The sequence below is a fragment of the Pagrus pagrus genome, assembly GCF_965226575.1.
Source record: "Pagrus pagrus genome assembly, chromosome: 21".
In the NCBI taxonomy this organism is placed as follows: domain Eukaryota; kingdom Metazoa; phylum Chordata; class Actinopteri; order Spariformes; family Sparidae; genus Pagrus; species Pagrus pagrus.
This window is the reverse complement of record NC_140208.1, coordinates 9016366-9031710: the sequence shown is the minus strand read 5'-3', so window position 1 is coordinate 9031710 and position 15345 is coordinate 9016366. Positions and strand designations below refer to the sequence as shown.

The 15345-nt window shown below is 42.7% G+C and overlaps 2 protein-coding genes across 5 annotated transcripts in view; one reads left to right on the top strand and one right to left on the bottom strand.

Moving 5' to 3' along the window:
• Window positions 1-15345, top strand: part of LOC311250987 (uncharacterized protein) — an 87694-nt gene that overhangs the window by 15050 nt on the left and 57299 nt on the right. The gene's annotated exons all lie outside the window — the stretch shown is intronic.
• Window positions 1-15345, bottom strand: part of chst15 (carbohydrate sulfotransferase 15) — a 40523-nt gene that overhangs the window by 12650 nt on the left and 12528 nt on the right. Inside the window, exons 2-3 of one of the 2 annotated variants that reach the window (XM_084343209.1) lie at window positions 4347-4926; window positions 1754-2093 (exon numbers count right to left, since the gene is read on the bottom strand). In XM_084343209.1, coding sequence (XP_084199335.1) covers window positions 1754-2093; window positions 4347-4787 — 781 coding nt within the window. In that variant the 5' untranslated portion in view covers window positions 4788-4926. The remainder of the gene's footprint in view (window positions 1-1753; window positions 2094-4346; window positions 4927-15345) is intronic. The other variant, XM_084343210.1, reaches the window with a different exon arrangement.

Genomic DNA, 15345 nt, shown 5'->3' with positions numbered 1-15345 from the left:
AAGCTGAAGGAAGAAGCAGAGCGCATGGTGGGGAGAGGTGCTGTAAGACGGGTGTGCAACATTGCTAGGTTTGCTAAACAAGTACAGGAAACGGTGCACCCCCACACGTGGGTTCAAAGCGCTAAGAGGCTGCTTCCACGTGTTCTTTTCAAGTGGTTTCCCACCACCAAGACAAATCTATGTCACAGTTGATGGTGGAGTAGAATTCGTCTACATCCTAAGTCCTAGTTGAGCCGTTAATGAGCACCGTCGCCGCATGAGCCCAGCCATCAATGTATCAAGATGAGGAAGTTGCGGTGGCAAGGGGCCGACGGGAAGAGACGACTGGCATTCAGATTGTCGAACGGCGGAGGCAATAAAGAAACTAAATACACCATTAGAGCTGTAAATTTGGGGCTAACAACTCTCAGGTAGAAAATAAACAGTTTAAGTTCATTCTCATGCGCGGCACATGATGGGTCTTGAATATTCATTTCTCGGTTAATTGCATTGGGAGATTGAACTGCGTGCGTCTGAGATACTTAATTCATGTCACATTCAGGGCGCACATCCAACTAGGTTTCACATAAAAAACAATTGAACAATTTCTTTTTGGTGTATTTGCTGTAGATTTTCAGGTTGACATTATCTGACTACTGGATTTGTATGGAAAATGATCCTAAAATGCCTATCCCAGTCTAGACCGGAGTAATTTCAAAGCTGTTGTTGAACCATTCGGAGTACAGGCCTGGTTTTGGGCTCTTTTGAAACGTGAAATGCTTCCGGCGTTAATCTATGGGAGTTTGAACACATTTTTCTCGCTTACATTTAAGCCTACAGATGACCTGTAACCGCCCCTGTTAGCTGGAAAACACAATGTGTCCACATCAAATCGTCTTACATGGTCCAAATTCAAATGTAATACTAAATGTGGCTAACTATTGCTGAAAATGGGCACTTAACACTTGCTTTTCTGAGGAAATATCCAGGCGCCTGGCAAAAATGGCAATTTGTGACCTCAAAATACCCCTGCCTGGCAGTAACAGTGGCAAAAACTCATTCTAGTTCTTTATTTCCTCATTTACGCTGACGTTACGCATATAAAATGGTCAAAAGCTTTGAAATGTCATTGTCTACACGATGCATCAGGAGGCTGTCGTGTAATAATGTATATAAGTAGCTTAGGAGAGAGGAGAAAGAAGAGAGAGTGGGTCACTTGCCATAATCCCTTATTGGCCGTTTTAGGCTCTAGGGCGGGCTTAGGAGCTCCTATCTCCTCGAATGAGCTGTCAATCAAATGGCTGCCATCTCACAATTGCAGGAGTAGAGGTATAATGGTGTCTGCTGTTACATGAGTGGAGTTTTTTGACAGGTAAAAGCATGAAAAAGCATCTGCAATCGCAGTTTGTTTGTTTTTTTTTGCTATTTTGTCACCATTTAATATGCAAAGGTTCCCCCCCCCCCATCAAGTACTGAAATGTTTAGGAATTATGGACTCCAGTTACCACAATCCACTCTCCTCGACAATATGATGACAGTAAGAATACAGGAATTGAATTTAATTATGCTCATGAAACAGACAGGCCTGCCTTAAAGGCCGAGACCCCTTCAAACGCCTGTCACTGAGAGCTTCTCTGGAGCCCCCTGAGGTATGGTTCTGCCAAAATGATATACTGCAGAGAGTCGCATTATACTTTTAATGCTCTCGGGCTCTCATTATTGTGTACCAGCCTGGAGGCCTCGACAACTGCAAATGACAGTTTTCTTTACTCACCGAACCTCTTGCGGGTCCACCAGTGTGGCTCTTTAAAAGTAGTGAACTTGACATCAGGGTGCAGCCTCAGTCTGTCATATAGGTCCGTCGTGCCACACTTTGGTTGGCCAATGATATAGAAATAAGGAAGGCATCGCATGCGGTAGAGTCTCCCGTCGCGGTGAAACAAGTGTTCTCGGAAAGTGTTCCTCAAGTGCTGAAACACCGTCCGGAAGCGCCTCGAGTAGCGTGCATACAAGTTTGTCCTGTACGGGTCCGAAGTGATATTCCCAGTGTATTCCTCGTACCAGCAGGGGTTCTTGACAGCAGGCAGGAATTTGCGGGGGACAACAGAAAACATCTGTAAAGGCAAAGAAAGCAAAGCTGAGCCGCGGTACACACAAAGACATTTCAGGAAAAATCCTCCAGTAAACCCTTAAAATTATCATTTCTAAGGCTGAACAATGGAAGATAAATACATTCCAGTCATTTCACAAATCCATTAAAGCAAGATTAAAACTTTTTTGGTGTGTGGGCCACTGTTTTGGCAGGTGTAGGAAAACACCATCTGTGTGGGATCCAACTGCAACGTTCTCGACTAGAATGTGCAGGAGGATTCAGGCTCCAGAGGGGCGGACTTGCAGTAAATTGGCTTGAGATGCATACACACATTGACACAAGAGAGTGCCCACATAAATGCAGACAGGATTTAGAAATAGATCTGTTTTGTTGTGTTGGCTCCGAACTTCACAGATTTGTTATTTGAGATGGTTTACGTCCACGTTAGATGACAGTGTGGAAATTGTAGCCATTTTCACACACAGTCCTCAGGTTTTAGGAGACAGTGTTAAGATAAGGTCACAGAAATGTTTTGTATCAAATCTTTTTCATTCAGCGTCTGAAGGCTGCATTTCAACAGAACTCGGCAGACGCCCTTGGAATTTTTCACCGTTGTTGCTCTTCACTTTTTCCTCGTTTCCAACTTGGCCAGTCAAAAAAAAACATTCCACTGTTTGGCCATAAAACAAAACAAACTTGGATCATTGTTGTGATGGGCTGACCTAGAGAGGGTTTTACTGGTCAGTGGAGCTGCAGCTAAAGATTTTTTCTTGATTAAACGACTAAAACAATTATCAAAATGGTCGGCATCTAATTTTCTTTAGCTCGGCCAATCGATTAAAGGACTAATGGTTACAGCTCTGCTGGTCACCCAGAATGGATGTGCGCCCTCCCCCAAAATGCAAACCTTTGTTTACATTCACACAATATTGTACTTTTCTGCTCTTCTTTCGAAAAAGACAATCTTCCGACTAAGCAGTTTACATGGCATATATAAATGAATATTACACTAATATTCCCATTAACATGCAGCCGTGCATACCCAAATTAATGTAATGACGCACGTCCTATTTAAGCGCATTTATAACCAGAAAATACTACCCTCTGAATAAGGCTTTATTAGGAATATCCAAATGGCATATGCTGCTAACATGACCTGTATCAAATTCTGAATATTGTTATATTCTGTATAATAGTAAATATGTAATCGTAGCAGTGAAAAATACAAAATAAAAAGCACGTGTCCAATTACTATGTGTTTGTCGGTGATCAAACACAACCCATGGCCTGTGTCACTGTGACTCGCTCACCGCCTGTGGGACACAGCTACTTTAAGGACAATTAATGCCGGATCCATCCGCAGATGCCGTATTGATTGTCCCGCGGCCACACTCCTCCTATTCATTAGCTGGCTCAATAAGAAATTAGTTATGTTGCAAATAGCCCCGGCACAAGCCATTATCATTAGGATTAACAATTAATTGAACCAGGCTTTGAGGTGAGACAGACAACTCGAGAAAAGCCACGGGGCCAATGTGTTGGAAGACTGTGGGATGACTTTGAGCTTTAAATCCCTTGCGAAAACAAAATTGGTAGAGACGTATGCAATTATCTGCTGTGACATGAAGTGTTATACAAGGTTTTCGGAGCAGTTTTATCTCTTTTATATATTAAATTACAAACTGCTTCCAGTGGGGAATTGCAGCGGCGTAGCTGTATTGAACTGTGTAGTCTGCATGTAGGGACGAATACTGATTGGAATCACCTTTTCACTTCGCATTTAATTATGCTTCGAGACACACCTGTGATTGTCAATTAAATGAGAGATCAATATCAGGCTGGGCCATGGTTGTGACATGATTAAAATAGAGGGATAACATTTACACCATAAAACACTGAGGGATAAAGATAAGACAAATTAGGGGTGGGCGATTTGACGATTTTTCATTGTAATTTATCTTAAAGGTATCCAGAACTGACTTTTCGAGGGAATTGTGATATCGTGGTATTTAATGTCTGTAAGTAGGCTTGTCCAACCTAACAACAGTAACTAAGGGCGGCATGTACAGGTACAAACCAATAGAATGACGTAGCCAACTAAGATGGCGATGCTGGTTGGACAAATTGACATATTGCAAATAATCCAATGTGAGTTACTTCAAGCAACATAACTGATGAGGAGCTTGTGCCAAAAAACGTTGATGCAATTTTGTGTTTTAAATGGGAGATATTAATAGGCTATTTCAGGTCATTATAAAATACTGCGTATACTCACATGTGGCTCACTGTTAACCAGTGCCTTGATCTCCGGGAGCTGCCGACTGCTTCGAAACTCCACCTTGGATGTGATCGACTTGACCACCAGTTTGATATGTGCGTAGTCCTTGACTGATGAGAGGTTGAAGGCAAAAGGTCCCGGGCTGACCAGGCTGCTGAAGTGGTAGGGCGAAGGTGTGAGGAGTAAGCCTTTCTTGTCTCCGGTCAGAATGTAAGAAGCCATGATGAGGAATATGACGGTCAGGCCGAACAGGAAGCTGTAGAGCCGGATCTTGCGGAAGCAGCCCAGGGTGGACCAGCGCCTCGGCAGCTCCCGTTTCACCTCCAGAACGGCAAACAGGTTCATGGGCGTGTCGTCCACCTGTAGGAGCAAGGGCCTCTTGCGGTAGTCGTCCACCGTGGAGCCCAGCAGGCTGTATTTGTAGTCCATCTGCGTCATGGTGTCAACAGCTCAGACGCAGGGAGGCGTTATGGAGCAGGTGCCAGCCAGACAGGAGGTTTCAGGATGGGGGATTGGCCCACAGTTGATATCCATGATGAGTTGTGGAGAACAGCCCACATCATCCACTGACATCTGCCTAGCAAAGGGGAAAAGAAAGAGAGTGACCAGCTGTCAACAGTGACTCACTGCTTTTATGCCTGGGCTGATGCAGCAACTTCCAATACCTCAGAAATATTTGACATAACCCTTTGTTACCACCGACGCTCTGCTGTGTGTAGCTGAGTCACACTCACATCCTGTTCAAGTGCTGACTTTCATTTCTGTATCTGCCTCATTTGGGACCCGGGTTGCTATCAAGGCCAGACACTGATTGAATTTCTTTCCATTTTAGTTCCGACGTACATTTAATACCTCGAGAGAATGTCATCTGATCCTTTTGTCTCTCCCGATGATAAAATAATGCTGCTTTGTGGAAGCAATCAAAGGATTAACCTGCAGTTGTAGAAATATCACCTCGGGTAAACAAAAGAAAAAATGAATTGATAGCAAGGAAACAATGAAATAAATCTGTGTTCCTGAAGGAAATGACGAGACACCCTGTAAATGTCAGCTCACTTGAAAGTGTCACACTCTCTTGGAAATTGTGACTAATTATTGAGCAATATCCACGAGACGCAGGGTTACAGTAATATCTCTGTAACCCTGAGAACACTTGCACTTCCTGTTTTTAATCAAAGGGCACAGCATCATCCTCGCAGTCCATCCTCCCTGAGCATCGGTGTCACAATATGGAGGGAGCGATAAGGACGGGGGATGCATTCAGCCTAGCAACTATGGCTCTGCGTGTCAGACTCTCCTGGGGAGAGACAGGAATATCAGAGATACCCGGCCTGGACGGGAGAAGGGATTATATTATCAGAAAATGGTATTCCTCACTGTGAAGTCACATGGATCAACAGCCGCCCACAGATAAAAGGAGGGCCGATGTCTAAAGGGTGAAAGAATTGGGGATCTTTAATGATAATGCTCCTGCAGCAGCGATGTCTAGTTTTATCCTTGAGGATTTCTTTGTGTCTGGAGCTGAGCCAACATGATGGCGGTGAATACAATACAGCATAATGACAAAAAGCCAACAGAGCCCAGGGTCTAGGACACTTTTCAAAGGATGAGTGGGGTGTTGACGAATGTGCCTGAAGCCTCTGGTAATGTTTCAGACCTTCACACTTGAAACAGCATGGATACAGCCATGAGGCTGACGTAAGTCCTGCTCCTGCTCACATACATCACAAGATAAGGGGCACTATGGAAGTGAGTCATCGCTCCTCCTCACGATATTGTCTGCCCCCCCCACCACCGCCCATCGCCCACACCCTTTGCACAATTTCTGTATTGGCGGAGCTCGGAGATGATAAGAGGGCGGCTGGAGAGCGCCTGCCTACCTGCTCAAGCAATGTCATTTACCCCCAGCTGGGCCCTCGGCACCGCGCCACAGCAACAGTCTCTCCAGGGGACAGGTGGAGAAATAACAACCCCCGTCTCTGAAAAAAGACCGATTTCCAACGACCCTGGAGAAGTTTCCTGACTGAGGAATAAAAGATTCACTGCAAGAGGCTGAAGCCACAGTCGGTTAATAATGTGTTTTCGCTTTTGAACTTTTTGGAGCGGGATTATTTTTATCACATCCTCTCCCCAAAAAAGAAGTGAAGTGGATTGTAAATGACGATAGCTAGTTCAATTAAAGTTTGCCCACACGTCGCAGATGGTGCATCAGTGCTCGTCTTGCATAATGGTTCACCAGAATAAGTAGTGCTCGTGTACTTCTCTCTGCTTAAATAGTCTGTAATGATGTGGGGTCCCATTTTAAAGATTGCCAAATTTCAAAATGATGAGCGCTTCAAAAAGACTAAGAGGTTCGCTTTTAACAGAAATGTAATTACCGCGGGTCAGATGTCCGGCCCATCAAAGAGAAGGACGCTGCTCGGTGTGATCAAAGCGCTAAGAGCAGGAGGACATTTCCAGGACTGTACTCGTGACAGTGTTCGCGACTGATGAGCACATGCGCTCATCTGCAGTCGTCATGCCATTAGCGCCTATCGATTGTCTCGTCCTTCATCGAGGCTGAAGTCAACAGGCTCCTTGCGCTCAAGGTTACAAGCAAGAAGAGGACATCAGGGTTAAAGATGGAGACGGGGGTATTAAGAGAGTGGAGAGATGAAGAGAAAGAGGAAAAAAAAGGTAATGCGTGTCAAACCTCAAGGGAACCTCACATCTAAATCAATCAGTCAGCTAACTGTAGCAGTGGGCGACTGGCAGCTTGACAGATCTGTTCTATTCATAAAGCAAATGCGTTGCTCCTGTCCATCAGAGATGATGAAATGGCTTAACTCAAACAGAAATATGGCTGGAGGGGCAGCGGACAAAGAAGACCGGGGGGTTGCATCATCCGACTTTTTCAACTGACAAACCTTCAAATAACAATACAAAGTGTGAATCTGAACGTTTCCCACCGGGGAAGTGGATGCTGACTACTTTATTTCCGAACCTCCAACACGATTTAGTGCCTCCAACCGCTGCCCGAATTAAAATGTGCACCTGTTCCTACTAACTATATTGTAAGTTATGGCTTCACTGATAGGCGATAATAAGTGTTAACAAGTTAATAATTTGGGTTGCCAGGTTGTGAAAAACCCTTTTTGGCTGGTGTACATCCACCTCCAACATGATGTGCTTGATTTTTTTTTTACTTTTAATGATATCCATAACTTTAGTATTACTGTTACACCTGGACTGATGCTGGAATTTAATATATAATGTATAATTTGAATTCAGTTGTTGAAGTAGCAGGATATTTTGCAGCTGAGGAACTTGTTTGTGGTCAGGGCTTTATTATTGCAGTATATAAATGTTCTAGCTATGTGAACGGTTATTAACAAATGATCAACAATTGATCTGACGGATTTTCATTGTGGAATAATCTTTAATTCATGATAACAGCCCAACAGATACTGGATTTTTCAGGCCTATACTGATATTTGAGAGATTTGAAATATCTGATAATAAAATAATTTCCACCATCATCTCAACAAACAATCCTGAGCATAAACTCATAAGTGCTCCCTGGAAGACACTCTTAGGCCAATAACTTGACTGGCTAACTTATTAGATGGTGAGTAAGTCGTTAAGACTCGTGGGTTTCTTTTCTAATAAACCGTCAAGATTAACGAAAGAGCAATCTGAAAGACGAGCTGCTCGAGTCAGTTATTACTTGCCCCTGTACAAATAGTTTTATTTATTAGCAGTTATAAAACAACAACCAAGGTTAAGGTTAACTGTCATGTTTAATTTGTATCACCTTGCTCACAAACAGCGCGCTACATAGTGTGCACACATCATTTAACCTCACTCAACCAGACTTCTGTTTCCTCGATAATTAAATGTTTGCTCGCACTTTAGCTCATAAACGTCTTTACCTGCTGTCATTTTTTTCTGGTGCCTGACCGGCACTGCTCACGTGCAACTGTAGACACAAGAAGGAAGCGAGAAGGCTCACTCCATCCTCTGCGCTGGAATAAACAACTTGTTAAATTCTTTTTACCACTTGCCGTATTGAGCAAGCGACTTGCTAGATTTACTACCCCGACAAAGTATTTCACAATCCTTATTATTGAGCTCTGTCTATAAAGCCAAAATAAATTATTTACCAACAATAAATAACATTAAGTACAAATTAATAGACTATGCAAGGAAATCTCACTCAGGTTGTAAGTCCAAAAGTCCAGACTAAGTGTCATCTGACTGGAAAGATCAAACCCATTAACCACACAGATAACTCAAATTCGTAATGATTGTAATTAACTTCAAAGACGCTGGCATCAGTGGTAATGGCCCGCATGCTGTGCTGATGGTTCCCTCCCTGTGTGGTGCAAATGGAATTGCCTTGGCCTTAATAACTCATCAGAGAGAGACCTCTCCATACTGTCTCGCCTGTCATTCACAGACAGATCAGTGAAACAGGCAATCAGGCAGATTTGTTTAAAGTCTGCCGTCTATTCGCTCTCGGCTGTCCGTCCTCGCTCGGGAAAAGCCAACAAATCTCACACACCGGCAGCTAATTGCCGTTCTCTTGTGTACCTTTTTTCTCCTGCGCTTTCCTTTCTTTGTGTTTAGTGCTGTCATTACAGGACGATTGCTTATTTGTGGTAAGATTATCTTCTTTTTTTTTTCTTTTCGCACTTTAAAAGCACCAATTGACATCTGTTTTTGTTTCGATCACTATTAAGCCGTCTGCCGTAGCAAACCAAATATCAAACTGCTTTTCTAACGCTGTGAAGTTTTGCTCTCTATGGTGACAGAAATGGTGACACATACATCCTAGACCTGCAGCGCAGGAATATTGTTCTGCTTTTTCTTTTACCGTCCGTGGATTGCGGTCATATTTCATAGCGCTATGCTCAGACAATAGGAATGACAAAAACACTCCACAGCCCTATAATCACTCATTCCTCAAACCGCAGAGACGGACGATCATTATACCTGGCTGCAGAAGCAGCAGAGAGCACACTGTCCTACTTCCTCGGCTCTCTGGTATTTCAAATGGTGGAAATTAATTGCATGGCCTGCTGATGGGCCCCCTGAAATGCCCTTTTTGTTTTGATTCAAAGCACACCGCCGGCTCCCTCTCTCTCAGACTACAGAGAACTCATTGCCCCATATCACAGAAAATTGTTAAAATAATCTTAGTAATCGTAAAAGACCCACACAGACCTGTGCTGTTGTGTGTATCTTCGATTCCTGGAGAAGATTAAGAGCCTTGTTTTCATTTTTATTGGGCATAACAGCAGCCCATTCGCTGAGGAACTTAATAGTTTCCTGCTAGTTTTCTCTTTGAAAGATGGTGCAGGAAAATCTCAATTTGCCTCGGAGTATTTGTCTGTCCTCTGAGGACCAGAGGAGGGAGGTCTACTCATATGTCAGAGTATCTTTGGTTATTCAGTGCTGTTTGCATAACACGACAGCTTAAACTTAAACAACAGGCAGATTAAAAGTTGTGTCGACACAGCGGAAGTAAGGCAATAAGCTCAAGCAAGTCTGATCCATATTATCAAGAAGAGTTGATGAGAAATGGTTAAATTCTCAAAGACAGGTTGATCACTGCACATCCGATATATAACTAGAGATTCACCTATTGTATTTTTTTTGGCCATTAAGATTTTTTTAAAAGTCTCACTCATGACTGATTTTCTGTCTTTCTAAGATCTACAATTAACAGCATATACACACATTTTTGCAACCTTTTTAATGGAAAATTCAATGATATGTTCATAATAAAACACCGACTATGAAATAAAAATAACACATTGAATGTCTAAGGGAATTTAAGCTCCCTCTTATTAGCACTTTAACTGTGTGTACTGGTATATCCGGGACTCTTATTGTGAAAGGTCAAAACAGAAGGAGTCCGTCTGTCTTGACACTCGAGCTGGATAAAAAGTTCACTCCACGGAGCCTTCTCCTCAGAGTAAACGCACAATTCATAACCTTCTGCTACAATGTTTTAGTTTCCCAAAAGAAAACAGCGACAACACATTGTGTCTTCAACTCGGAGACCGTCCCTGTGTCTGTCCCCCCACAGAAAAACCCCTTTTCATCAGGAAACTCTGTACATCACGAGGAGTTCAGGCAGACCAGCCGGAGGACATTGGCCAATGGGTTTTACATGTCATCCCATAGGTTTCACATGTAATTCATAGGTTTCACATGTAACACATAGGTGTCACATGTCATCCCATAGGTTTCACATTCAATTCTATAGTTTTCACATGAAAAGTTACATGGGATTCACAGGTTATATCATGAAAATTTTACAAAACCAGGTTTAAAATATGCAAAGTGCATGTTTCACTTGTGTAAAGCCCACATTCCACATATTTCACAAGTGATTTTAACATGTTTTCACATGTAAAAATGTGTCCACATGAGTTTTTGCCCATGTGAAATTCAAGGGGTTTTTCTGTAAATGTCTACTCTCTTAAAAAATGTGACCTTAAAAAGGAAGAGTGCACATATTTGGGGTAAATATTTAGTTTCTTACTTTCAGTTCAGCCTGGCAATCCCATTGAGGGGACGTGCGGCATGTGTGTAAATGTGACCGGCTGGTCACCAGTCACGGCCGGTCGCTCAGTGCATCTCTAATCAGGAGTTAAACGAAAGATGTGGGGCTCATGAAGGAGGAAATCATGATGATATCGGACAAAGAGAGGGAACATGTTCACGCTGCCTGGATGCAAATTATGCATCACAAACACTGAAAAACAGTGTTACGCAATGCTGACTCACAAACAAATGTAAACAAGTGATTATCTCTGATTCACTGTGCAGGTGTGCAAAGTAATGCGCGCACCTTGACTGCAGATGTGCCTCCCACCTTTACAGACAAACATGGAATTTTCCTATAGACTCCGAGTTACTGTGACAGTAGTCAGAAAATAGATTACCACAAGTGGAATGTGCACAGCATAATTAGGAATCTGCTGCTAGCTTGCTTTCGCAACCTCAGAGGCAGAGAAAAGGTACAAAGCACGCGAGCTCGGTACTTTTGCTACATCCAAGGTGTGGAGGAATATAAAACACGAGCACGAAATGACAGAGTGGACTGAAAACCCCGCGATGGAGACGCCTGGGAGACCTTGAGAATAGAACGGCACATTCTGTCCACAGAGTCCTTGTGTGCAGCTGCCCAGGAGTGCTCTCGACCTACTCTCAAAGACTGATTTCAACCATCCACTGTGGTGCCGAAGGAACAGCTTGTCATTCAGGGAAACAAGCCCATCCTCGTAGCATTACCAAGCCATTTCCCCTTTAGCACTACTTAGAGATCCTCCACAGCAAATTAGCAAAAAAAAAAAACTGAAGAATAGAGTAAACAGCTAATGAGTTCAGACTGTAAGCAGAATGTCAGCATCGCCTGCAGACTCGGGGCAGTTCCCGTTACGGCTTTTTCCAAACAAACAGCTGATGAGCTGACAGTAAAGGCCGATACTAGCTGAAGGGCTGTAAACACGCGCTTAATGCACTGTATTCTGAGAAACCATCTGCTCATCCTCACTACAGCGACCTCTTGACATTTCCAGAAGACGGGAAGTGTATTTTGGTTAAAGTCCACCAAAAACACAGGAAGCACTGTTAAGGGGTAAGAGCGTGACAGAAGCCGTCAGAAGGAGGAACAAAGGATGTGTCAGCGCTGTGTCAGCTCGGGGAAAAATGTTTTTTTTTTCCACAAGGCCACTCTCAATAATTAAAGTTCAGCAGTTCAAGCTACTGCGAGGGCGGTTCACGCATGAGCGTCACCTTGCGACCGGCTGAAGGGATGGTGATAAATAGCTGCTGATGACACTGACACGGCTTCCTCATGTATCAAGGCTATTTTAATTTGTCAGGGGGCTCTTAAGGTGTCATATTTACATGTTAATACATATTTTGATCAAAAAGTACTCTGATTATTTATGTTTTGTTCATTTTTTAGAGCAGATATAAAGCTGTTTTTTTGTTTTTTTTTGAGATATCAGTCCTGTGCAGTTTTATACTACAGCAAACACTTCATGAGCAGCTACTTAGTCAGAAACACAGCAGAAGAGCAGCTGGTGTCTGTTTACAGTCCAGCCAAACACACTCACATTGTTGTAATAAATAAATCAGTCAAAAATGCAACAGCGATCTGATTTGGTGCTGCACGCGTCATAAGCAGCACAGGACACTGTAAAGTAGGGCTGCGACTAACGATTATTTTGATTCTGTCAATAATTTTCTCGATTAAACGATCAATTGTTTGGTCTATAAAATGTCAGGAAATAGTGAAAAATGTCGACCAGCGTTTCTTAAAGCCCAAGATGACGTCCTCAAATGTCTTGTTTTGACCACAATGCAGAGATATTTAGATTACTGTCATGAAAGAGTAAAGAAAAGCAGAATATATTCACATTCAAGAAGCTGGAGTCAAAGAATTTTGACTTTATATTCCTAAAAAATTACTTAAATCGATTAATCGCTCATTAAAATAGCTGGCGATTAATTGAATAGTAGAAAACTGATTGATTCATTTATTAATCTTCGCGGCTCTACTGTAATTTTGGTTAAAAATGACTGTTGTCTTGTTTTTGTCAGTGCTAACTTCCGAGCGCCTCACAATAAAAGCCGTTTTTAACACTCTTAATGTAAAGCAGCTGCGGTAGGAAATGTTCGGTTTGCATAAGTCAGTGAACAGTGAACGGGGACGTTATTAGCGAGATAAAATTAAGCTGGATTACATACATGCATCGTTTCCTGTAAATCCCTCGTGCATGCGAAGGCAATGTGAATCGAATGAGGGATGGCAGACCCCGCCACCGCCAATAATGTAACTATATAGATTACTGATTGCAAATGCATTTAATGGCTACTGCATAAAAATACAGATGCTAATAAATGTTTTATTTAATGTCTCCAACACACCCTAACATTGTTTCCTGCTCCAGGAACATATTGATAACTGTAGTTGAGGATAAATGAGGTCTCATAATATGCTTCACGTAATGGAACAGAAAGAGATAAAAGAAGAAAAAAACACTGATTAGCAGTTGATTATGCATCCGAGTTCCCCATACACACAGAAAACAGTGTCATGGCAACACATGTTATCTTTAAAACCATATTTTTGTGTTATTGATTTTTCTAAATCCCATTTTAATCATCGAAAGTAAATCCTCATAATAAATACATGCTGAAAATGGAAATGATGACCCTTAACTGTGGAGTATCTATTTAAATAAATGAAATCAATTGGAAAAAGCATAATTTGTTGGAGTAAATGAAGCGAGAGCCAAAGCAAGTTACTGATGCGTGAAATTAATCCTTACAATGGCTTGGGAGTACAAGAGAAACATCTGGAAATAGGATTGCATCAAGCTGCGTCTCTGCAATGTAGCCGACTGATAATAGAGCGAGCAGGAGCCCTATGACCTGTGAAATATGTCCCTTCCTTCTTCAGCGCCCCCGAGGGGCTGCAGCCCAACACAATCATGTAAATCATGACCATGTAACACAAGCAAGAAGGAGACGATCGGTATTAACTTTGGCGCGGAGTGGATTCACTCGTCATATTACCCCGGGGAGGAGTCATCCGTCACATTCCCCCAGATCACACACGCTGTTGACCAGAGATCAGAATCTAATCTCCAGGAAGTCATGCAGCAGGGCCCCCCCCCCCCACCCCCAGGAGACCAGAGGACCTGACCGTGACCCGACCGATGGAGCCGCCGGGTCAAATTATCCACACAGCCTTCGGACACTTTCACTGCCACGACGGGCACCGCCAAACATGGCCTCTGCCCTGGATTCATAACTGCTGCTCAGCTGGGATCTCGGTCCCAGTTCAGCACTTTTCTTCGGTCTTATCTTTTATTCATTATTTTAATTTCACTGGCAGCCTCCCACAGCCAGTACTGCCTGTGAGGTGGATAAGTGCTTGTGATGGTGCAATTAAAAAAAGTGCAGAAAAACAACGGCTGCCATTTAAATTATTGATTGCGGTAATGGATATGTTTTTGATAAACACTGGGTGCTCTGGTATCTACACAGCGAGGCTAAACTGGGACTGAAAATAAAAATTCAGAGATGAGAGGAAGAGGTGAAAGGTCACGCGTCTCATCTGTGACGGGAGCCTGCCTGACATGGGATTATGAAAAAACAAACGAGGGAATGTTTTTTATGTGAAGAGACGCATCTTTAACACAATAAACAATCAAGGTTTTCTCTTGTGAATGAAAAGGAGCCTCAAGTTTGAGGGGCATATGCAAAACAGTGCTGTGTTCACAGAGCAGCTTCCGATGAATAATGTATCAGGATGAACTTAGATGTGATGTGTCTGTAAATTATTATCTAACTTTAGAAAAATTTATACTCCGATGAATTAGAATAATTCCGGAGACACCCTTGTGTGTATTTCTATATTTTCCTGTGGCACTCGGAGGTCGTTACATAAGATCTTTCTAACAGTGATCTTCCAGTCACTTTAATTCACTTTCTCTGTTTCATCTTCAGCTAGATTTTTGTGTCAGTGGTCAGATGTTTCTCTCTGTTTTTGATCGCATTCGTGTTTGTGAAATATTAATCCGTCTCTGCGACAGTTTTCAGGATGTAGGTTAAAATAAAAGACAAAGGAAGGATGTAGTTAAAGCAGCAGACTGACGGGGGCAAACTTTTTTGAAGTAGATTGTGGGGGGGGAGCAAAGAGAACGAGAAGTCTTGAAATATCTCTCCAATTCATGGACGCTCGGCGCTGCGTAGGAGGACTAAATGTTTTTGGGATTTGTGAAATATGTGCCAATCGGTTTCTCATCCCCTTAAGGTCCATCTCTCGTGTTTTAAATCGCCAGTAATGTGGGTGGCAACTGGAGCCTGCAACATTTATATCGAGCACCATTAGCAGCTCGGCATCAGAAGGTGGATAAACAACGAGGCCTCCCACCAGCGATCCAACTAAAAAGTGAAAGTGTCAATCTTGGGATTACATTAATGCATT